General features: G+C 37.3%; 1 protein-coding gene across 2 annotated transcripts in view; it reads left to right on the top strand.

Annotated features, from left to right (window-relative positions):
- The window catches only part of SLC2A9 (solute carrier family 2 member 9), an 80,517-nt gene that overhangs the window by 20,925 nt on the left and 34,224 nt on the right, over window positions 1–25,368 (top strand). For both annotated transcript variants that reach the window (XM_027686617.1, XM_027686616.1), the window contains exons 6-8: window positions 9,165–9,297; window positions 17,668–17,855; window positions 22,892–23,002. In XM_027686617.1, coding sequence (XP_027542418.1) covers window positions 9,165–9,297; window positions 17,668–17,855; window positions 22,892–23,002 — 432 coding nt within the window. The remainder of the gene's footprint in view (window positions 1–9,164; window positions 9,298–17,667; window positions 17,856–22,891; window positions 23,003–25,368) is intronic.

The following is a 25,368-nucleotide window of genomic DNA, read 5'->3' as shown; positions in this document are numbered from 1 at the left end:
ATATAAAAAGGTGTTTGTAGCTTCCATTAGAGTAGGACAAATGCATCTACTAGTTTAGCATTTTCTAGGATCACTTGAATTCCTAAAGTGTCCTGTTTGTGGTAATTTCAAACATCTGGCTACAGTTTAGGATATAAACTGCTAGTTCTGAGTAAAATCTTAAGAGAAGAAGTTAGTGTAGGACATGGGAAAAATAAACTAGGAATTTGGCTTATCAGTTCTGTTCCCCAGTATTTTTTGTGGATTTTTTTTGATTAGGATTTGATCAGGATTTGCCTAAGTATATAGCAAGAGTTTGAGAAGGTGGTTTCAACTACTCCTGGAAACTATTCTACTATTGAGTCACACTTGCAAAAGGTGGCTCCAAGTTACCCTGGTCCCTACCAATTCACTGGACTGCTGAGCTTGTACAGTGTTTCTTAAGAGCATAGAAGCAAAGCTTCTTTATATTCTTTTAGTAAAATGCAAAACTCTTCCATGAAGAGTGTTTTAAAACTTCTGCTAAGGATACAGGAGCACATGTTGGTGCTTGTAGGTGTCTGCTCAAAACCAGAAGGGGACAATGATAATATCTGTTAAGAATTGCTCAGAAAAACAGCTTCTGAATTACAATCTTAAAAAAAAACAAAACCAAAAAAACCAACAAAACCCCACCAAATAAAAACCAAACCAATCAACAAACAAACAAACAAAACCCCTCAAACAAACCCAAAAACAGAACAGGAAAATGTTTTTGTGCTTATTCAGACATTGACCAATTTCAGCAGGTGTTTGTATGCCTTTCTGAGCCTGGATTGATTATGTGTGTTTCGACGGAAACCTGCCTGCACTTCCTGCAAACTGGTACTAGGCCTGCCAATTAAGAATTGCTTAAAGTAGCAATTTTGAAGATGGCAATCCTTTTTAAAATATTTTCTGGTTTTTTTTCTTGCTATGGGAAATTTTCTTCCTCTTTTCATAGTAACACATTAGGCACTAAGTTCCTTATTGCTGAAGCAATTTCCATGTCATTTCTCAAGGCACTTGCACTTCATACAAGCTGTGAGTTGTTGATCAGGGGCTGGAAGGTCACCTCACCCAAGGGTTAGTGGATGCAGCCTAGGGAAGATGCCATGCACACAGCCTTGGTTGTGGTGATAAAGGTACAGGAACACTGCCAGGACCCTCTAGATTGTTGCATATTCATAGTTCAGTAGTACCTATGGGAAGAGCTCTACTCTGTTACACCAGCCCTGTTGGTGGGTTGTGGTGGGTGTTGATGTGTTTCTAATGGACACGTTAAGTGAAGTATTTTGTTTATATCTGTTGTGGATCAGCAGAGATTATGTGTTTACTGGAGATTATTAATTAACTTTTTACTGGTTCCCCAAGACAGACACAGCAGTATTTATTCATCCTTTTTCTGTACAGAACTCATTAAGTAAAGCACAGGAAAACAGATGTGTGTCTTCATATTTGCAATTGAGTTTCAGTCCATTAAAGTTGTGCTGTGAGACTTCAATTCCTGAAGTTTTAACAACACATGGCTGATTGGCCATATGTAATATTGATATACTGTAATCAATATTGGGAAGGAGAACATCCTGCAGGAGAGGATTTGTCTGAATGTGGAAATAAAAGTGTGGTTATAGAAGAAAGAGCACTATGGAGATATACATATTTTAGACTTCAAGCTGAACAAAAGACTTTATGGCAGATGTTTGGATGCAAGTTAATAATCAGTGAGGACTGCTTTCTCATAGACAGCTGAAACAGTGCTCATATGACTCTTAAGTTTTCTACTTAGCTGTACTCTGCTTAATTAGGTCAGTTGGAAAAGCAGCAGATAAGCTTTCATGGAAAGATGTCCTTCAACAGATCTGAAGGAAAAAAAGACATCAAAATGTTATGGAAGTTGATAGCAATTGCTTGTAATTTGTCATACAGCTTTCTCCTGATCCACTGAAGCATAGTTAAAATGTGTAATTAAGCTTAGAGCTTTTGTTTATACTAATATTTAAAGTATGACTTTCTGCTTCTTTGTCAGATTTAAAAAGGTGAGCTTTTTCAGTTATTGTAGCTGACCTAATAACGGGCAACATCTGTCTATGAACCTTATCTTACCCCGTGTTTGTTGGACTCTGCTTCAAAAGATTATGAATAAGTGAATGTTGTAAAGTTGCCTATCTCCTTAGTGCTTGTTATATGATAATATTTATGAATCTATTATTAAGCAATAAATCTAAAATGATTTGACCTGTGGTTTCCTTCTGAGTGTGTTTCACTCACTGGGGAGATAACTATCATTTAAACCTTTTTCTGGATGATTAGGATTTCAGTTTTAATTTCCATTGTACTTTGTAAAATTGACCATTATTGCAAATTCATGTCCAAGATGTAAATTTGTCCCTTACAATTGGATATTAATGCTGTAGTAAATTGGTCAAGCATGCAGTCTATTGAGTATTTTGGGTGTATTTTCTAGACCTGTGTTTCTTAGTTTGCTTTTGAAACTGCTGGCAAAGGGAAAAATCAGGAGGTATATTCTTGATTAGTATTGTGAGTGTTTTTTTCAAACTTGAAGGAAAGGTCAAATTAAGATGAGGTTTGTTTTTTTTTTAATCTAAACCAGAGTTGTTGCCATGAAAAAAGATTAAATATTCAACTCTAGGAGTTGTTTTTAAATCAAGAAACATGCTTTGGGTATTTTTCTGTTTGTTTGTTTGTTTTTCTTAACCTTGATATACTGTAGTCTAACTTTTATAACTTCATTTTGACAAAATATAATCACATAAAAAAAGATTTGCATCTAATGCAATTTCTAGATGACCTGGAACGTTTTTCTTCACCTCCTGCTGCAACCCCAGAAGGATGCAGGTCTCTGGAGTTGTATGAGTCGCATCTGCTAGTCCCACAGGAACATTAAAGGTGCCTGAGGATATCAGAATGATACTATATGCTCATTTGAGAAACTGAATCTTATCCTCCTCAATTTTTTTAATTTACTATTTTGTATTTTATTATTTATGGAAGCTAACCTGAGTCTACATGCATTGCTGAAAGGAAACTTTGTCAGAAATTTTGCCTAGCTCCAACCCTCCAATATTTCTTCCTAAAGAAGCTCAAGTATATATGCTGGCTGCTGCTAACTACTTGAAAGCTCATCATTTCCCATTGCTTTTCTCTGAAATCTTTGCTTTTCTTGGAAATGAATAAACAACATGGAAATGAAAACAAATTATGCCATGTAAGTGTGGAGTAAAAAGCTAGTTGTTACTCCAATAAAAAGTTGGACCAAAAGCATCTCAGAAACTTGTAACAGATACTTTAATTCTCCCTCTCAATATGTACAGCATGATCTAACATGCAATGTAATGAACAGAAAATCATGGCACTCAGATGCCAGCCACTTTCAAGGCTGTTTTAAGTCCTGATCTAAAGGTAGTTTTAGTTAATAGCAAAAACCTCCCACTGACTTCTGTGAATTTTACATTAGACTTGTACAGCCTCAAGTCTGGTGTCTTTCTGTACTGTTTAATACCTGGAAAGATACCGAGACTTGAATAATCTTGTTGTCAGAGCTATACCTGTGGTAGTGACATATAGAAATAAATATCCATGTGGGTGCAGAACAGAGGCAGAATGCACATATTATCTGGGTTGCCTGTGTTTTAGATGAGAAGGTAAGCAATTTGTAGCAATGCTACTGAAACACATTTTGTCAAAGGGGGTAACAGGAATGGTCATGCAAAGAGAAAATGTGTCCAGCAGGGATGTAACTGTGAGATTAGTGTCCTTTGCAGCCAGAGGAGGTTGTAGAGCAGTGTTTGGAGTGGTACAAGGTAAGATGAAAGTAGTTGTTCTGCACCTTACTTGAGTAGCTGGTCTGAAGCCTGAGTTATGAAAGTACTCTTTTCTCAGCTGCCTCATGATCATCACCACTGTGCCATACACTTGACTCAAGGAAGAAAAGACAGTTCTAATGCTAAGAAATTAGTTCCATCTCAGTGCTTTTTCAGTCCTTGGCCCCAGGCCGGTGTAATTGTCCTTTACTTTTAGGAGTGCTTTATGTGGCATGGAAGCAGATTAACAGAGAAATGCTGAACTTGTGCAGTCTTCTCAGCTTTGCACACCCAAGTAAGTTTATTCAGTTTGTTCTGAGCAGGGATGTGATTTTTTTTTTCGTGGAAAATGAAATATTTCTGATATAACAAGTTTTCGTGCCAAGTATCTATGAGAGAGGACAAAATTCAATTACTTGAATAAAGACACATAATATCATTTTGATGCCCATGGGTGCTTTAGGTGTCCCTGTGGGGACTGGCAGATGTGACACAGAATATCAGATCTACAGTATCCTTCTGTAGCCACAGCAAGAGGTGAGGCAGGATGCTTCAGGTCATCTAGAAATTAGACTAGATGTAATTTTTTTATCTGTGCCTGTGATTATATTTTGCCTAAAATTTTAAATATGTTCCTGCTTCTTAAAGAAACATAAAAATGAAGAAACTACCAAATCACTATTTCATGGATATTTTGAGTATCTTGCATTGAATGCCAGAAGCTTTTGTCTCTGCTCCCCCTATATAAAATGGGTAAAACTTGAAATTTTACATGAGAAAGGTATAAAAAAGATCATTGCTGTTTATGAAGTATTCAACATTGTAGTAAGCCCATCACAACTAAATTAAACTGAAAAAGCAGAGGTTTAGAATAGATGTTAGGAAGAAATTCTTCACTATGAGAGTGGTGGACACTGGAACAGGCTGCCCAGAGAAGCTGTGGATGTCCCGTCCCTGGAAGTGTTCAAGGCCAGGTTGAATGGTTGGATGGGGCTTTGAGTGAAAAGTGCTCCTGCCCATGGCAAGGCATTGGAACTCAATGATTTTTGAGGTGCCTTCCAACCCAAATCCTTCTATGTTTCTGGGAAATTTAGAGAGAGACAGAGAGAGTAGAGCCTGTCAGTTGTGTATTTCCTTACTGAGTCTTTTTGATCCTGTCATCCATCTCATACTGGAATATTTAATTGGCCTCACTAGATCTTTCAAAAAACATGTGTCCATGTCCAGAGCAGTACAGCACTTCTTCCCACCTCTGTTGCATGACACTGTGACCAATTAATTTTTCCCTGTTAAAATTTATCTATACATATATTGTTAACCTCTTCTGTGTTGACAGTCTTCAAATCTTATAAAAATCTTCCTAATTGCTGAAAATATTAAATGTCACTGGTGCTTAAATAGGTCATTGAGCTTGATATGGACCAGTAGTTCAGCTGTCAGCAGTGCCTGTTGACATTTCCCCATACCAATTTCTTTTCCACCTTTTCATGGCTACAGTAAATTCCATCTTCTCTACTTCAGCTGATGATTTTCTGGCATAGTGACATTTGCTTTACTGTATTCCAGTACAACTTAATCTTGTCTCATTTCCAGTTGATAAATCCATGCCATGCTTAATCTACTCCACTCCCCACCAACATTCTATATCTGCAGGTTTGCACTTTATTATGTCAAACTTTGAATGAGTCTATGGTTGTCAAACTTGCTCTACTATTTAACTGTCTTCTGTTAATACATCAAAGCCAGGGTTTTCATGCTCCAGCCTAAGTAAATATCCATAATGTGACAGTTTAAAATTAAAATTTTACCATCTTGACATGTTATTTGTACCAATTCTGAGCAGGTGATAAATCAGATCTCCTGTAATTAAAATGTTTAATGCTCTTTTAAGTTTTTTCCTGAGATAAAATGGGATGTAGTTGTTTTCATTTCTCTCAGCAGTGCCTGTGTGCTTCTTCTTCTTACTGCTGACAACTGAGGCAAAGTGTTAATGTGTCTTCTAAGTCACACCTGCACTGTCTTTTGCTTGTCTTATTACTGCTTCCGGGCATTGTCCCAGTTTACGTCCTGTCCTAGCCTTTCTAAAGAGGTTATGAAACCCTCCTCCCTGCTTCTTTTTGTTCTCTTTATAGGGTCTGATTCAGCCTGATTTTCAGCAATTTTTAATTAAGCTTTTAAATTTATTTTAGTTCTACTATTTCTTTTCTGTAGTGGAATGAAGAATTTGAACTTGGATAATGTAAATTAAGAAAAAAGCAAATAGAACACAGTTCCATAGCACTGAATAGGCATCACCTGAATTTTGAAATGGATGGAGAAATTTTCCTTGACTTCAGTGACTTACTGATGAACTCATGCCTGCAATGGCAAATGGGAGCGTATTTATGAGTGTTTACCTTAAGGTTTTAGAAGTTAGCATGATAAAAAGTAAAACAGAAATCATTCATAGAGGAAATAAAGGAAGCTTGGTGCCTTATGTGGTGAAAATAAACGGCTTTTCATTATACTGGTATTTATTGTGAAGGGTAAATTCAGAGTGTTGTTCATAACTTTTTCAAAATAATGTTTTCAGAAGAGTTTTTGAGAGAATGTGACCAACTGATAAACCATACACTACGGGAGACTTTAAAAGAAGTTTAAGGTTATTCCAAGGAAGTCTCCGTGGGTTGGCAGAATGCTAATAATAAGAGTATACAAAGAATACTTTTTCCTTTTTCCCTTAAGAAATATTCTTGACATTGTGGAAAAAAAACCTACAGAAAATATGATGTGCTGATCAAGAGTAAGATTTTTGTCTAGAAGTATTGTCAAAAATTCTTGTACAGTACATAACAAATGTGTTTATATTACGGGAAATTATTCCAGGCAGACATGGAACAAAGCTGATGAGTTATACTGCCTGTTTTCCTCAGTTATTCTTTACAAACCAGTACCCACTTTGTTTATGTGATTATTGACCATTCTTAAAGTTTTAACTTTAGTTTAGTTTCCTAGTTTTTAAAATAAGATACAAGCTTATTTGTTTATAAACAGTGTTCACCTGTATTAGGTAAAGTTCTCCACTCAACTGCATTGGAAAAAGATGAAAAAAGGAATTAAGAGTGTCTTGAAGTCTCCACAGTAATAGAGGCTCTTAGGATAACTGATTACCTCAAGCTTTAAACTGTTTGCAAAACAACCTTTCTCAAGTTGTTTTCCCATCCCAGGAGATTTTTTTAAAAAAACACCTCCATCACTTAAAGGGCAAGTGAAAAGTTTTTGATTAGGAGATACCCCACATATTCTTCCCAGAAGTTATTCAGTTATCTTGGGCCCCATTTCAGGTTTGGGCATGGATTACATCTCATACTATGCACTACATGCTGTTTTAGGCATTGCTGAACCGGGAGAGTGTAAAATAAAAACTGTCAACAGAAAATAGTTTGGGGCCTTTTGACCTTTAATTTGACTTTGAAAATTATATTGAAATAAAATGTATCCAGCTCTGTTTAGGGAAATACAGGCTCTGAATGGACAGATTCATTCTGATGGAGGGACAGGATCCAAAGGTGCCTCTTGGAGCTCAGTCAGCCAGGATGCAGTGCAGTCTGCCTTTGAACTAGCCAAGGTTTTGAAAATGTGCTAGACATGATGCCTGAACAGTAGACCCACTGAAGTCTCATCAGGCTTTTCAATTAAGTCTCAGATTAGAAAGCATTGAATTGAATAGATGAATGCTGAACTTGGAGAAAATGACAAAAAAATTTCATGTTGGCATTCAGTTAGAACAGAAGATGTCTGAAGAACATGGATAGATCAAGGGCCTCTCTGTAGAAGAAAATAATACCGCTGACACCCTGCTCCTTAAGTGCTTGAATGAATCCTGTCTTGAGAGTAAGCCCAAAGAACCAGATGAGCTCTCTGCTGTCTTTTCCAGCCTATTCCTGAAAAAGCTTGGGTCAAGTCACCCTCTATAGCTGGTTTTAAGAATGCATTTGAGGATGCTAAAAACTTTGTTTAAAAAAAAACTTTGTATAAAAGAAAATTATCAAAGTCAAGTTGTATCTGAAATCTGCTAGCAGTCAAGTAGATTCACATCAATAGTATTGGATAATGCAGCACCTTGTGGTCTATATCTGCACAGCAGTGGGGCTCTGGCAGGTTAAAATGCCTGACTTCTACATGGGGGACTTGCCGGAGAGTGTTCATCAGTGCTTTTCATTGGTGGGGGTGCTGCAGATGCCTCTGGTGTTTCAGGTCCTTGCTGGAGACTTCCAGCAGGTTATTTGCAAGTCAATAGAAAAAATACTTTCTGTTTCATGGACTTTGGAAAAGGACTATCAGTGTTTCACATAAATATCTGGGGTAGGTTAGCTAATTCAGAGTGGGAAACAGTACAATGTGCTATTCTTAGTTATACTACTCTAAAACCAAATTACTTCTTTAAGGTCCTGTGATTTTGGGCAGAAGAATAGATGAAACCTGTTTTTTATTCTTAAATTAGCATGGAAGCCAGCCTAAGAGATGGAATCATTGGCTGCAAGAGAAAGCATTCATAAATATCACCTCACAACAGCTAGCCAGATATTGTTTTTCTTGTTATATTTTATAGCTTAGCTGTCTTTTGCTCTTATCATATTGAACTGTGTGTATCTTCTTTTCTGAACCACCCAGCTATGTGTCAGTTGTACCTGCAAGGCAAATGTTGTGTTTCATCAAGGAGATGTTTGTGGTGAGACCTGAGACCACCTTGGTTTGTTCCCAGAAGTTGTGAAATGCTGAAAAGTCACTGCCTGCCTTTTGGACCACAAAACTGTGCTAAACTGCAGCTTAGCTCAAGTGTTATCAACATTTTAGATCAACTAGTTTAGAGAAACAGACAATGTGAAGGTATATGTAACTACATGAAAATAGTTTCATAGGGTTTCTTTAAAGCTAATGGTTGATACTATTGTGTGTGTGGATGACTTGCAGAATATATACCTGAGTATATATAACATTTTTACCTGTATAATTGTTGATGCTGAAGGAAAGGAAAATATCCTATATATTGCTGGGTTTTTTTACAGCTTTCCTGTGTCTCTCTTTTCATTCTTATTCAGTTGATGGTTTGAATTCTGCCTTCCTTGGCCCTTGAGTAAGATGATCTGAGGGGGAGGTGTTCAAACCGCTTCCAGCTTGAACCAGTGTTCAAGCTCAGGAAGAACACATCACTCTGATCACTGATATGTTGAATGATGAAAAATTGCAGTGTTTCCCATCGAAGCTATTTTTCTTCCTAGTATCACTATGGGAGAGTTTAGACAAAGAGACCACATGAAGGTGTATATGACTATACTGACTTATGTTTGTATCTGTTTGCAGGAATCTCGGTGGCCTTACTTATTTGGAGCAATTGCTGTTCCTTCATTGATACAAGTTGTGATTCTACCTTTTCTTCCTGAAAGTCCTCGTTATCTCCTACTTGAAAAGCATAGCACAAGTGAGGCAGAAAAAGGTATGACGTTACTTTCTTTCAGCAAAGGCTGTTTGTTGAAGGAGTGCAGGCTGGACATATCTGATTCTGATATCACACTAAAAGCAGAATATTCTAATAGGAGAGATTCTCTTGGTAATACTTTTTCTCTCCTTTTTTGTTTGTCTCTGTATGTGTAAATATAACTGTTGCTTTGAAATTTTTATAAATTAAATTCTCCAACAAACTAACCTATATAGCATTATATGTGGTGATACAGACCTAACCAAATCATCCTGCTGTTGTGCGTCAGCCACCGCATGCAGGGTTCATTTGGGAGTGAAAGGTGGTTTCGGTTGTCGTGACTCTCCCTTATCTACAGTCTTTGCAGTTTGATTAATAAAAACACAGATTCTGTTCCTACTTTTTTTTCCAAGTAGTCTCTGTGTTTGACGTTGTGCTTCTGTAACTCAGTAACCTTCGTAGATCTAATAAAAACCTCATACACCTGTTTAGCTGAAAATTTCCAGTGCTTCCATATTACTTCAGTTTCACAGACACAGACCAGAATATTTTGTTCTTACTTTAGGTTCTGGGTATAAAACAATTTGCTTGTGTGATCACAGCTGCTGTGTTCTCTGCCTCAGTAAATTTACTATGGTCCCAACACAGCTGAGAGAGTATTGAAAATTTGTTCTTGCTTATTATAGGGACACATTAAAAACAGGAATGTACAAAGAAGGACAGAGTCTGATTATAACACCAAAATATCAAACATAACTGTTTTACAAATTATTCCTAAAAACTTCATTTGAATGTAACCCTTAACATTTTCAGTCATAAACTAGTTGCTTGCAAAATTACTTGCAAAGTGTGAATCAACACCTGAAACATAAATTTAATAATCTTTTAGCATGAAATTAATGCAACTCTATCCTGTCTCTTCTCTTATGAAATTAAAAACTGGCCTTTTTTGTTCTGATGAGTGCTCTGAAAAAGAAATGATGCACTAATGAAGAGACTTCCACATTGTTTCAGTTTGATGTAGAATGAAGAACTCAGTGAGTGTTGGAGCCTCAGACATTTGGAGATATAGTTCAGTGCTTTTAAAAATAGCACAAAAGCAACAAGGCTTTGGGGACAGTTCTTTAGAGTTAGTAGAGATTTGAGGAGACAGAGAACAGCTTTTCTGGGGACCATGAAGGAAAGTGCCAGCCTGCCAGCTGTGGTCAGAGTGCCCAGCAGGGATGCAGGACCAAGAGTGGGGCTGGCTGTTTGGTAAGTAACTTCTGTAGCACCATGGCTGGGCTGGGAAGAAATGCCTTTGGGTGCCAAGTTTAAACTGGTTGATTTCTGCCTGATAAGATTGTAGATGTATTTTCAGAGCTAAGGATGGCAAAGAGTCTGCGTCTGCAATGCTATTGCATAATGTCACACTTGCTATGAGGAACTATTGCAACTCCTGCTACAGTACCTGGAAATCTCAGCACTGACAATGAAACTGGGCCTCTCATAGGTAGAGTTTAAAAGTTGTAAAAAAATGGCAGTAAAATAACACCACTTGCCTTGAAATTCACACCATTTACTGTTGCTCTTAATGGGCCAACTGCAGTCTGGGATGTTTTCAGCATATGTGTTCTAAAAATAACTTAAAAGATAATACAGAGGTATTGGAGGTAAGTTTTGGAGTAGGAGGCAGTAGGAGAGCAGTAACCCATGCTGTATTTGGTAGTTGAATGGAAATGAGCTTTAGTAGTTGGCTTGCTGATTAGGACAAGATGGCTTTCATAAGCCACCTTAAAGACTACAAATTTAGATACTCTGAGAAAAAAGAGAAGACTGATACAAAAAACCTTTTCAAAGTAACTGCTTGTCAATAGAAGCTTTTGGACTTGATTAATTCTAGAATAAAAAAATCAATACTGAGATATGTTGTAGTACAAAGTGAAACTCATTTTGAGTGTAGTCTACAGCAGAATTCACAAAATAGGAGAGTGAATCAACAATCAAGACAAATCATTTGGATGTTTGCATTACCAGCAGAAATGAGGGAGGAAAAGTCTAAGTATTAAGAGAGACTAGAGGAGATATGAGTTATTAAAATGCCCTTCTGCTTGTAAGTCATATAATGACAAAGCAGTATTCTCCATTTTAATGATGACTACAGTAATGCTCTTGAATTATTTGCCTCTTAGCTTAAATCTGCATATTAATATCGGAAATATGCAACTCTTTCTTCTAACTAAATCCCCTTTCTTTCCCCTAATGGATCAAGGCTGTTCATGCAAATGTATTTTTCACTGTGGATTATACCTTGTTAGAGAAATGTAAAACTGATATTTGTAAAAGGTCTACTGTATCTAATGCAGATGACTACATTAGTCTTTATGAAATACTCTAAAATGTGCATCTATGTCAAAGCTCCTAAAATGGAGCTGACAACATTAATTTTCCTAATTGTTTTAGAGCAATAACATCCAGTGGGATAATGTGGGTCATTGAGTTTCCACAAAGTTTTGCTCCTGCTTTGATCCTCCCCTTTTTCTTCTCAATCTCAGGAAATAGCCAGACTATAACTACCAAAATACAAGTGGTCTTTTCTGGCAGATGTCTTTAAGGGGAAAATAACAGACTGGAAGGAGGAGAAGGACCAAAATGTGTTGTGTAAGCAATGAAAAAAAATGAAGAGGTGCAGTTAGAGCAGGAGGCATCATGTGCATGCTGTGGGCAGCTGAGCCAATGTGGTTGTCTGCTGCCAAAAGCAGCGTTAACAGCTGAGCTTGGCTCATCTTCCTAGAGGTCATCATCCTTTATCTGAACCCCTGAGACCAAAAGGAGCTGAACTCTCCCTCATATTTCTGTCTTACTGCTGAATGTGGGAGAACTGATTTATGTGTTGTGGGAAGAGAAAAGTTGACTGGAGCAACGCATAATCTATAAACCTGCTTTGCTCAAGAAGCTAAAAGTCTGGTAAAGGAGAGAGGGTAGAAGCATCCCAGCTCTACTCCCAGGTCTCATAACTACTATTCCCCTCACTCGGTAAGAACAGAAGAGAGGCAAATGCCTAGCATTTAACTGGTGTGATTCTTCTTCAAAATGCTGACCGGACAGCAAAGAAAAAATGGGTATTTAAGTGCTTGAAGAGAAGGGCTTTAGAAGGAGGCTGTGGGAATGAAGAATAACAGGGATAGAAACAGGAAGAAAAGGAAAAACTTACTGCTATAATTACATCAGTAATTTCCCATCTGAGCTCTAGTAGCTGCCTTTTAGTTGCATGGCAAGTGCACCCCTGACCTGTGACTGTCACAATGTAATATAAATAAAATCAGTAGTAGTCATGTGATAAAATGGAACACTTTTTATGACTAACAACATTTGTTATAAACACTTTCAAGTGGAGAGCCCAGGCATCTCTTTTGAAGTATATTGTTACAAGGAGGAAACCTACATTTTCTGTGCAGCTACAGGAGCAGGTCTTGTCAATCAAAAATCAAATTCAGCTGACATCCCAGCTTGCTAGAGAACAAGAATATTGTTATGTCAAATAACTTAGATAAAATGTCATGGTAACATCTGTTGGTGACATGCAAAATCTGTTCATCTAGTATGTTCAGTCATATGTTATAAATCCTGTGGTTATGAAAGAAGCATTACAATAGGTATAACAAGAAGTGTAGATTTAAATTCTTAGAAAGATGGATTGGAGTTGATACCTTCTCATGTAATAAGAGAGCAAGGCCATTCCTGATTTAAGAAAGCCGGTAGCTAATTTTTTACAAAGCCCCTCATGGGACATGGACAGGAGCGATATTAAAACCAAAATCACACCAGGAACAAGTTACTGCAAATCCAGTGATTAAAATGAACTGTTTGTGACTGACGACAAGGACATGTGATTTATTTTTGTTTATCTGTGCGTTTTGTATGTCTGTAGGCATTATAAACTATTCTTATTGGAAAGGAAGAGACAGCCGTGACTCCTACATTTGCTGGCTTATTGTATAGGCTCCATCTCAGATGGTTGCTGACTGCCAAAAGCTGGAGTGATTGTGGTGTGTCTGATTTGTTTCTAAACTTTTCTTAAAATTCCTCTCTTTTACAAAGGTTATTAGGTTCACTGGACTTTAATACAACTCTGCTTACCAACTCTTGTGTTATTTTAGGGTGGCATGTGGATAGTTTGTTTTACCTGTACATCTTAGCTAGTTTCAGGTGAACCTGAACAGGCCTATTGATAGTCTGTGAAACCAGACATACAAAAAAGGTAAAGATGTAATCCTTAACTGGATGATAACTCACAGAAGATATGTGTGTTCTTTTCTTAGAAGAGGAAGGAGGTGACACATGGGAAAAGCCTAAAGTTTTTTGCTTGCAGTTATATTTACTGAGATTTAATCTTAAATTTTGCTATGCTACATGCTAGTAGATAATCAATATTTTGCTAGATTTAAATAGCGTTATTACATTTAAATCTCTCCTAGCAAGATACATCTAAATTATTCTTCTGGCTATCCAGTACTCTAATAAAATTAGTCATATATGAAAATAACTAGATTTTTTCATTTTATCAATTATTTTTGTGTTGACATGGAGTTATGACAGGGAAATTTCTACAGTCAATTCAAAAGCATTGAGGTTGGGTGAATTTTTGCAAGGTGCTCCATATGTCTACTGCTGCTCAGAACAGCAGCCAGCTTTATAACAGTGTGACACTGTGTTTAATATACTTAATCATCAGGGAAGTGAAAGTGAATGCATCCATGGGAAACAGATGACAATAATACTCATGCAGCTTATTTCTATTATTTTTGTTTGTTTGTTTTTAAAGACATAAGCCTAAACTACCTGTGACCACTTCTCTCTTTTTCTACCTCCTCTTGCCTGAGGCTGGTTCTATTCTGTAAACTATGCAGTAGCATTTTGATCCACTAAAATTTCTTCTCAAAGTTTACATGCTAATTCTGTCTGTAGGATAACAACTGCTTTTTTGCACAGTCCTTGGAGTGCTGCAGTGGAAAAAACATTCTCCATGAAGTTGAGTTCTTGAGTGTCCATCTTCAGTTAATTTAAAGGACTGATTGGTTTTAAAGATGGTACTGACTGATTTTGTTCAGATCTTTGAACCGCTTTCAAATGGTTCACCTTCACTTAGCCAAGAAGAAGAAAAACTAGTGGTGTAAATGGAAGGGTTTCCTAGATCCTTTCCTCCCTTGACTGGAACCATCCACTTGTTTTGCTCTTTATAAAGACAGCATCCCAAGATTCGAAAGCTGAGCATCTAGGACCTTCTGATCAAAGGGAATTAAATAGAAATCTGGGAAAGGTTTAAAAGTTGCTAGAACTGCAACTCCTTAGATGGCTTTAAGTGCTACATGAAAATAAGACTTCCCTATAGAGAGAAACAGACAGTCATGGAGGGAAATGAGTCATTGCAGCAAGGAGAGGAACGACTGCTGTGCTTCTCGGTGACAGCAATGCAGGGGTTTAGAATGTAAAATTAATAAACTGAACATCATACATTGATAGACCTTTGAGTTTTCCCATCTCTCTGCTAATGCAGAATTTATTTCCACATTAATTATGTATAAAATTGAGATTCTTATGGTACTGAAAAACTGGTAATGGAAGAAAATTAAAGATATAGCAGGAAAATGTTTTCCAAGAAGATTGAGTGCCATCTACTCAAAACTATGTATGTATAGCATAGCATTTTCTTAGCATTTCTTGACTTGTTGGTAATTTCAGCAAAGCTTTCAATACTGTCTCTCACAGAAGAGGAAACTGAGGGAAGACCTCATTGTGGTCTACAATTTCCTAGTGAGGGTAAGAGGAGGGGCAGGCACTGATCTCTTCTCTGTGGTGATCAGTGACAGGATCCAAGGGAATGGCCTGAAGTTGTGTCAGGGAGGTTTAGGTAGATATTAGAAAAAGGTTCTTCACCCAGAGGACAGCTGGGCACTGGAACAGGCTCCCCAGGGCAGTGGTCTCAGCACCAAGCCTGACAGAGTTCAAGAATTTTTTGGATGATACTCTCAAGCACATGGTGTGACTCTTGGGAATGGTCCTGGAGCCAGGCCAGGAGTTGGACTCAATGATCCTTGTGGTCCCTTCCAACTTGTCATGTTCTGTGATTCTGTGAATTTTAAGTATCCATCAAAGTTGCCCAGTGGCATTTACATCTCTTGACTTAATGCCACAGAGGGAAGAAAAAGAAATCAGGTGTCTATCTTTTTCCTGCTTCTACTTGGTAATTTTGGAAATTGCAGTTTTTTGCTTCCTGGTCTCTCTAGAAATACAGCAAGCTGTGCAGAAAAGACAGATTGCTTTCTTTTTACTTGACTGCACCTATATTTTTGACTTGTGTGCCCTAAAGTAATGCTGAAAATTCCAAGGACGGGAAAAATAAAGAAATTTGTGCACTGACCTAATTTACACTGATAAACCAGATGCTTAAAAATCTGAGAGAATCTTTTCAAAGAAGTATATATGTCTGGTTGCTTTCATCTTTACTTGAATTTTTCTTAATCAGTGGTCTAATAGTACTAAGGAAAGTGTAATTTAAGTACAAGACATTTATTTTATCATACCATAGACACACATTGTTCTGTTTTTACATTTCCTAACACTGTTTTAAATACATCACACTCATTTTAATGAGTGCTTAGCATGTTATTTATTAAAAAACAGGCAGTGTCATAAGGACAAAACTGCAGCTTAAAGTCTGGGTTCTGAGGTCTGAATTTGTTAACTCATTTCTGATTGTACAGTCTGTGTGCAAAGATAAATCTTGTGCTGTTTCTGAGGGATTTAAAAATTCTGACCTCTCCTCTCACCAGAGAGAAACTGGTTATCACAATATATGAATATTATGAATTGACTCAACACCCAGAGGTGGTTCATCCCTCAAAAAACCCATCCTTCTTGTTAAGCAGTCACATAGGGCCCATTAAAATGCATTAGAAGTGCTAAGTGCCTCAGAAAATCTTGGCCCAGAGCACAAGTTAGTTCCCTGTGCCACCAGACTGGGGGCCAGGCAGAATGTGCAGTGTTGTGCATTCACCAAGTGGCAGAGAGGGATGATCCAGGGTGGCCACCGGTTCATTTCAATTCATTTCTATCCCTCAGAACTTTGAAATGCCACTAATTGGCCTTTTCACCTACTGGGTAAAGTTAAAATTTTGTAACTTCAAAACCTAAATAGAGTCTGGACATTTTAACCATGACTAGTCAGTTTCTTTGTCTTTCTTCACTATCCAAGTGCTTTTTATGATCCAAAAGGATATAAACTTACTAAAAAATGTGATCATTTATTTATATGCAGTGTTATGCAAAGCTGTGGATAAAAAAAATTCATTTGGCTCTTAGGAGAACTTAATTAACTTATTCATTTAATAAAAAAACAATTTTAAGTGACCTGCTGAGTAAGGGATTGTTTTGAGAGTTAGCATCCTAGTGGGTTGCAAAGCCTTGTTGCAGGGGTATGTGTAACATAATTGTTTCTCTGCAGTCATTCTGAGATGATGAGTGTTTTAACCATCTCTTAAAAAGCCAACCCCTGGGGTATGTTGATGAGATTGAGACAAAATATCAGCATATACAGTATGTGTAAAACAAAGCTGGTGGAGATACACCACATCTATTAGGAGTTATCTGTTTGTAGTACACCTAGGAGGAGGTGTGAGATGGAAAGCTTTTATTTTTCGCAGTGGAAGGATATCTCAATAAGTCATTGATGTGCTATACTAAATGGTATGTTTCTGGGGAGATGAGGGTTGGTTGGTTGCTTATATTTGCCATGTAAATTTGCTCCTGTGTCTCCAGCATTGACAAATAGAAAGTCTTGAACTGTTCTGGGTAATTCTTTCTAATATTAATCATCTTGACATCTTGAATTCTTGTCTATATGCTAGTAAAAACCAGAAGTAACATGAAGAATAATAGCTCTTTCTTTCAAAGGTCTGCCTTTTCTTGGTTTACCAGACTTTCATAAGTTTTTACATCTTACTACTTCTCTGTCCAATCTATCTCCAGCAATGAAATCAGCTATATTGTTAGGCGGGAAAAGTAGCCAAGTCAAATAATGTTTGGAGCTGCTTTGATATTAATGTTTTTTCAAATTACACAAGGTTTTCACTCTGCACTGGACCTTAGGCTGTATTATATATGAAATAATATGAGAGATCTTGTAGGGAAACAAATAATTTATATTTTTATTGCAGTTTCCGAGACCAATAGCAAGGATGAGCTAGATTGTGCCCAGAGCAGAATGATATTGTTGGCAGAAGAATAATTGGGTTGTAGCCCATGTATGTCTCCTGTTTGTGTCACAGATTTCCATTTCGAAGAAACAAGTCTGTTATAAACGCACCTAGTGCCAAGTGTCTGGCTTAAAGTATATTCCTCTCTTTGTAGCATTTCAGAGATTCCTTGGGAAAGATGATGTATCTCATGAAATAGAAGAAGTTTTGGCAGAGTCTCGAGTCCAAAGAAACACCAAGTTAGTGTCGATACTTCAGCTCCTGAGAACCCGCGCTGTGCGATGGCAGATCGTTACCGTGGTCGTCACCATGGGCTGCTACCAGCTTTGTGGGCTAAATGCTGTAAGTGTCCTTCAGGCCATGGCATCTCCTGGGATGCTTCTTTCCTTTAATACAAGGTTTGGACTATACTATTCAGCAACCTCTGACTTTCATTTCTTGGCTCTTTCTTACTAGTAGTGATTCTGTGACCGTAGCACATGGGAAGGTCCACAGGGATTTGTATTGTTTAGACTTTTTTTTTGAGAGAGAAGCCATACTGTGTTAACTTGGAATACATGAAAAGGTAGCACAGCAAAGAAAGAGTGCACAGCTTTCACTTCTGATACTCAAATTCTCTGTTTCTGGTCTGATATGGCCCATGTTTATTCATAGTCTTTTCAGTAGACATTTCAGCTTTCATTGGTTCAATTCTGTACTTATAGAAGTCAGCAAAAGTTCCTGTAACTGATTTTAAGAGGTTGCATTGCATTGCATGTTTGATTTCGTTGTTGCTTCGTTGTTCCTGTCTTGGAAAGTGGAGCAAGAGAGGAAAAAGACATTAAACAGTCAATAGGGAATCCTACTGACCATTAATTGTCAGAGGCTAATGGATATCAGAAGTCTCCTTTTGCATCTGTCTGAGCCTATTTTACCAGTTATGAGAGGGTCACAGGACAGTTTACTTTGGAAGATCCCTTCATCTGGTCCAAACCCTTGCTCGGAGCAGGAGCGACTTCAGTGTCGGCTCAACACTTTGTGCAGTTAAATTTTAAACATGTTAAAGGGTGAAGAGTCCACAACCTCCCTGAGTAACCCGCACCAGGTGTTTACACCACTTACACAGTGAAAAACGGTTTCTTTATTTCCAGCCAGAGCTGTCCTTGCTGCAGCATGTTCTCATGAAGCACCTCAAAGAGAAAGGGTTTTTTGTCATAGTTCAAAGGTGCTACTTGCTCGTATGCATGAAAGGCAATATTACCACTGCTGCAAGGACCTCTCACTGTGGCTCTGCAGCTATTTTTTTCCCCAGGGCTAATGACTGTATGTGCTTTTGTATCTATAAACACTTCAGGTTTATCTCAGGTATATAGCTATATCTCATAGTCTTAATACTCCAAATACAAGGTAATTTGTCCAAGATCATTTAAAAGATTCATGCAATTAGAACTCTGGTGTCTAAAAGTTTTTTACAAAATGCTAGAAGAGAATTAGAAGATTTTTTCATTTTGTGGGGTGAACTATAATAACAAATATATAGGTGGTGTTTTCTTCTCATGGTAGGATTTCAGAGCTAATGACAGGCTATTTTATTCCTCATTGTGGATACTTTTTTTGAGAAAAGAAACAGAATTACCTTGTCATCCAGTCTTTTTAAGACTTATCAACGAATAAGTGAAATAAAATGACACTTATAGTAAGAAACAGACTGTTCAAATAATGAAGCAGCTAAATTTTCAGAGGAAATAGAAGAGTTTTGTGACTTTGAGGATCCTTAATAGATGACAGAAATTGTCCAGTATTCTGTGGCAGAACAAAGCCACACTCATAGCTTGAGTGGGGGCGTGGAAGAATAGTGAGACATGTCCAGTCTGAAATAGATGCCAGAGTTGTTTAAAAGTGGCACTGGGTGGCCACTTTCTGAAAACATGCCTCAGAAAAACTGTCTTTGTCAGGAAACCTGTGTGTTGAGTTGGCTATTTCAAGTCTTACCTTTTTTATTGTTATTTTGTTTCTCCTCCTGTACAATGCCACTAAACATGAAATAGTTGTTAGTAATAGTTAATAGTAAAAACAAGCCAAATTATGAGAGGTCAAGAGAAATAGCTGGACCAGTCAATTAAGAGAACAGGCTTCAACAGCTTGTCTCTTCTGCTTGGGTTTCCTGACTGATCTTGCTCAAGTCACTCGAAACTCCAAGATGAGAGGACAGGCCCAGGTGTGACAAATATTGCAGAACCTGGGTCTTAGTTTGCCTGAGTGCATCTGAACCAACCTGCTGGGTGTGAGCCAGCATCAGCCAGGTTTAACTGGCAGTGAACACCCCTTCTCACTCATCACTCCCATCATTTGCTTTGTCTGTAGTGCCCTGTTAGGCAGTCTGGTCTTTTCCACAACTACCATCTGGACAGGGCATATGGGAAAGTTGGAATTCTTTCAGGCGAGAATCTCAGGTCATTCTCCAGGGAAATTGCAACTGACAGACTTCTGTAATCATCCTGCTGGTATCTGGGAAACTTGCTTCCTTTTAAGGCTTTTGCTTTAAATAAAAGTTTGTTTTGCTTAAAAACAGTACATTTGTTGGTTTCCACATGGAACAGAAACCACGGTGAAGTTCTGATCATAATAATGTTTTCAATTCTAACAAAATACCAGACAGTCTGACCTACATTGACATAAATAAATTATTTTGTATTAGTCTCTTTTCATCTGATAACATTTATTGGATACATGTAAGTCATAATAAATTCATTTTACCTTCTACCATTTTATCTCAGTTCTAAAGAAGACACAAAACTATAGTGAAGTTTTCGCTGGTGAAGTTTAGCCTTTTTCATATCAAGGACTGCATGTTACTTTAAGGGAATCATTCCCAAAGTGGGATCCCTAGGCTTCTGTAGGGTCTCCCCTTTAGGCAGAGGGCTGTATTTCAAGTGGAACGAAATTATGCTAGGGATGGATCTGTGTAGCAATGCATGTTTTCACTATGCAAAAGATGTACCACGGTGTGCTCTTCACAGTTGGTATGGAGAATACCTGGCACCAGGTAGGGTAGGAAGGGGTGAGTATGCAGTGTGCCACACTGTGTCTCGTTGCCCATCTAGTTTTTGAACCTTCTGCCCCATTTTCAATAACTCTTTCACTCCAAAACTTTTAGCCTAATCATTAGCTAATTTTGTTAGCTAATGAAATCATTAGCTAACAAAAAGCATGTTAGAAAAATAACTTAAGTGAAAGTAGAACAGTCATCTTTAGCCTAGTAAGTTTGCCAATGTATTTCCCTGTTCGATGGTACACAAGCTGAAAACCATTCACTTTTTACTTTTGAAATGTGTCCATTTTGTTAATTTTTATCCTAATTTATTTTTGTGCTCTTAGAGAGAGTAGTAAGTCAGTGAATCTTATCCTGTCTTTGCTCTGCCAGTTTTTTAATCTTACTATCAGTGGTCAGTCATACTCTTCTGTAAAACCACTTGCAAAACAACTTATGCTCTGGTTGTTATATTTTGGCAAATTGCATTCAGGAGTTAACTGCTTAAATGACTGTTTGGCCTTTCGCCTCTCTTTTAAGGTGTGAAAACCTGCAATATCTCTATCATTTTTAGAAGTTCCAGCTGTTTATACAAAAATGGTATCAATAATGAAATCAATAATGAAATGCCTAAATTACATGATTTCTAGCTTTATTGCATAAAATCAATCTTGTAACTTGTACAATTAAGGAGAAAATTATTTTTTATCACAGTTTTTATCCTACCTTGTTGTCCTTATATACTGTGCAGGTATATGCAAAGTGAATGTGTTGTCACCGTGCTGGGTCCCCAAAAAATTATCAGTGGGCATTAACATTTCAGAGGGAACTTGGTTTTGCTTCAGTCTGTGCTCTGTGTCAGCAGTCCAATGGTCAGTTAACACTAGCACGTGCTACATGAAGGCCGATTACTTCATATAGAGAAGTTTGCTGATATTATTTCCCATCACTGCTCTGGTGCGAGCTGAAGTGTCAGCAGTAGGCATGAAAGTCTTCAGTCAGCTTCTCCTTATCCGTAAGGTGATAAGGTGACTTTTTAGTTCCTAGTGTTTTATTTTACTTTGGTTTTATGTAAGGTGAGTTGGATTTTCTTCTTTGGTCTGGGACAAGCAGCTTTGCTGAAGGGCTAGTTTGGAATTTAGAATTATTTTTTGTTTTACAAAACTCCTGGGTTAGTATCCCGATGAACAGATGTAGCATGTGCATAATATGCTAGCAGGCAGTGTGATTTTTCTCATGTGATCATAACACTCCCATTCATCAGACAAACCTTTTGTTTAACCCTGTTGTGTCCCATGGACAGCATATTGGAAAAAATATCACTGCTACTTTTATGTTTAGTGCCATCGTTATCTCTGGCTTTCAGTTTTGTTGTCAGTGGTAAATTACCTGTGATTTAGAACTTTATTTTCTTTTGATAATCAGTTGTTTCATTTTCTCTAGTAAATCAACTATATTTTCTCTCTCCAAGGCAGTCTCTCCTTCTTGCATGCTTTTGGCAGCCAAAATCTTTGGCTAGTTCTTTGCTGTCACCTTGAGTCAAACATAAATATTCTATGGTTTTCAAACTTTATTTGTGATGTGAATGGGGCTTTGATGATTACCAGATTTGTTATTTTAGAATATTGCTACTATTCTCTGCCTGGATATTGTCACCACTGGATATGGTTTTACTGACCAAACATGATTGACTTCCTCTAAGCTATGCAACCTGTGTTTCTCTCCATTAGTGACAGCTACTTCTACTCTATGATTTCTTTCATTCTAAAAACAGCTTTTTACTTTTCACCAAGCAACTCTCATTCTAAAAGTATCTTTTCTTTCTGTGAATAATAAAGAGACATTAGGGGAATGGCTTGACTACTGATGTCCACACTGCAGTGATGTTAAACTAAAGATAAATCTCACACCTTCTATCCAAAACCAAGCAACTTCTTCAGTGCCTCTCAAAATCTCTTTCCTGTGTTCTCCTCTGTTGTTATGTGCCATTAAAGTATTCCATAAAGCTACACAAACCTGCTGGTTAAGCAGTGTGGCTCAGCCACGTGAAATTTATTTGTATCGTCTTGTTCAAGTTTAAAGTGAGTTTCTTTGATTTACTCCTAAAGTGAATTATGCCAAATCGAGTTAAAGCTGTTTGTAATTCCGCCTGGCTCTGCAAGCAGAAGGACAGCGGCCTTGTGACTAATCCTCCTGGAATTTTTACCTTCCCTTCATTTGTTGTCCCTTGTCAGGCCCTTGGTCATTTGAGAGCGCTCAGAGGTTTAACAAGTCTGGCCTCTGGCAGATTAGGTGGTTGAATTGAATACCAATATATTGTAGTTCAATCCATAATGATTAATAACTCATTTTATTCTCCCTGATACAGATCTGGTACTACACAAACAACATCTTCAGTGAAGCTGGGATTAGTCATGAAACAATTCCTTATGTTACGCTAAGTACTGGTGCTGTTGAGACTCTGGCTGCTGTTTTTTCTGTAAGTATGATTTTAAAAATCCATTAACATGCTTGATATTTAAAGTACTGATTTTATTTCCTTATACAGGTTAAAAATATAAAGAGAATAGTATATTGATTAAGTGTAACACTTGATAAAGCAATTGAAAATATTATTTCTAATTTTAATCCTAAACCCAGTTTTGCATCTTTGAGATGTTTTTTCTAAGAAGATGCTCTTTAGTTTTAGTTCCATAAAAGGAACATATGAGTTGGTATATCCTGAGGTGCTTTGTATGAGTGAAGAAGAAGAAGGCAAAAACAGCAAGGCCCGAAGCATATTAAGTGGTAACTCATAAATGATTTTACCTGGTAAAACAACTTTAGCTGGTAGCAGTTTATTCACATCTGAGAGTCTTCTCATGTGCCTGTTTGTAAGCAGACAGTGTTGTTGGAGAAGGCTCCAGCACAGTACAGGTAGCTGCATTCACTGTGACTTGCAGAAACAGCCACCCAGATTGGTGGAAAAGTGAGCCAGCATGCTAGAAAAGGGTGCCCCATATGGTGTTAAATTCTGCTCTCTCACTCATCGAGGACAAGCAGGCATCCTTTCATAACACATGAGCTCCTGAGTAGGTCGGGGACCTTCACTCTGCACTGAATGGAGAGGAAATTGTTAATAGAAAAAATCATCCATGCACATTTTTTCTTTCCAATTTCAAACTGGAAAAGTTGACTAGGAAAAAAAAATACACTAAATGAGCAAACTTGACATGAAAGTTTTAGTAGGTGAATGCACGATTAATTGCTAAAGGAAATGCATTTCTATTTGCACTGCAATAAATAAGAAGCAATGGGAGAAGTCTTAGGAATGGGAAGTTGCAAACAAGCAAGTACTGTTTTCTTTCTTTGCTAGAATTTTTCCTTATCTTCATATATTCTATACCAACTGTATTTGCACAATACTGGACACACGAGCCAAGCATTTTTAAATGTCAGAAGAATGGTTTTGGAAAAAAAAATCATTTCCTGTGGCAGAGCAACTGCCTATGACCTACAAAATGTTAAACTAAATCCACCTATCAAGTATATTTTCTTATAGTCTAGGACATAAGGACTCTAAAAGGTCACAAATATCTCCTTTTAATCTTTTTGAATTTCCACAAATCTGTTTTTGGCTAAAACTTCTATTTTTAATTTTTTTTTAATTAGAGAGACATTGATTAATAGGGATATATGGAAGTCCCTACCTGTTACAGTTTCTTCTTTGTGACACTGCACAAACACTTCTCTGCTTAAGATATCATAATGTAAAAACAATTATGATAATTCCACCAGTGATATAAGTGAAGAATGCACCTCTTTTATATGAAAACAGATGAAATTACATGGAGATGATTCCCTGATATTAAAGCCATTATATAAATAGGGTCTGTCATCTGTGCTGTCAGTTTGTGGGGCTTATTCAGAGCTCACTGTTCATGCATAATGAGGTGGATGTGTCTGCTTTGGCTCCTGGTATGTGTAACTTTTGTTCTTAAGAGAAGTGTTTTTAATACTTTTTCTGTTTAAGCTACCTGCTGTGCTTCTGGAAATGCTGATGTGTTGATATCTCTTCTCTCTTCAAATTTCTCAGGTCAAGAGATGCTGCTTTGTAGCCTTAATTTTATTACAGTAATCTTCATAAATGTTTCATTGCTGCTGTTTGAAGAAACAACAGTGTGAATTTCGTTTTTCAGTTGAAGGTTTTGCGGCTTATTTATTCAAGTAGCTTCCTTTAAATTTTTTTCATTCCTAGCACTAAGGATGGGGGATTTCTGCCCACTCCTAACCTATCCCAATGACTCTTTATGCCATTTTTGAGATGCTATTTGGCAACATTAAATGTTAAGTCAGGTGTGCATGCCTTTTGTACCACTCAGGAAATAAACAGAGGAAAGCAGAAAAAGGACTTAATTTTCCTAGTCTCTTTAATATATTGTGCTTTCTAGAAGAAGCCAGATTTTACTTACAGTAAACTCCAGAATTTCAGTAGAGATAATCAGCAACAGAGATATAGTTTTTGTCCATGTAAATTAAATAGGAGAGGCCCACAAGAAATCATGTACAAATCATGCCTAAATGAGGTGGCTATGAGACTCTGAGCCTCAGTAAGAATACTGAGGTATTGATGAGCTCCATTGATGAATGCCAAAGGAATAGATTGAAATGGACATATTTCACAGAGGAGCAAAGTAATATTTAGGAGATAAATTCTGAAACTGTGAAAAATTTTGAAAGTCTCCCTTTAATATGTCTCCTAGGAGAAGCAGCATATAGTAATAATGTTGATGTGTTCATGAGGAAAGGCAAATTACATCCCATCATTTTATAGCTCTGTATTGCCTCAGATCACCTGATATGCCA

The sequence above is a fragment of the Neopelma chrysocephalum genome, unplaced genomic scaffold (genome assembly GCF_003984885.1).
Source record: "Neopelma chrysocephalum unplaced genomic scaffold, ASM398488v2 Primary Assembly neopelma1_71, whole genome shotgun sequence".
Classification (NCBI taxonomy): domain Eukaryota; kingdom Metazoa; phylum Chordata; class Aves; order Passeriformes; family Pipridae; genus Neopelma; species Neopelma chrysocephalum.
The sequence above is the reverse complement of the archived record's forward strand: the minus strand, read 5'-3'. Positions and strand labels throughout refer to the sequence as shown.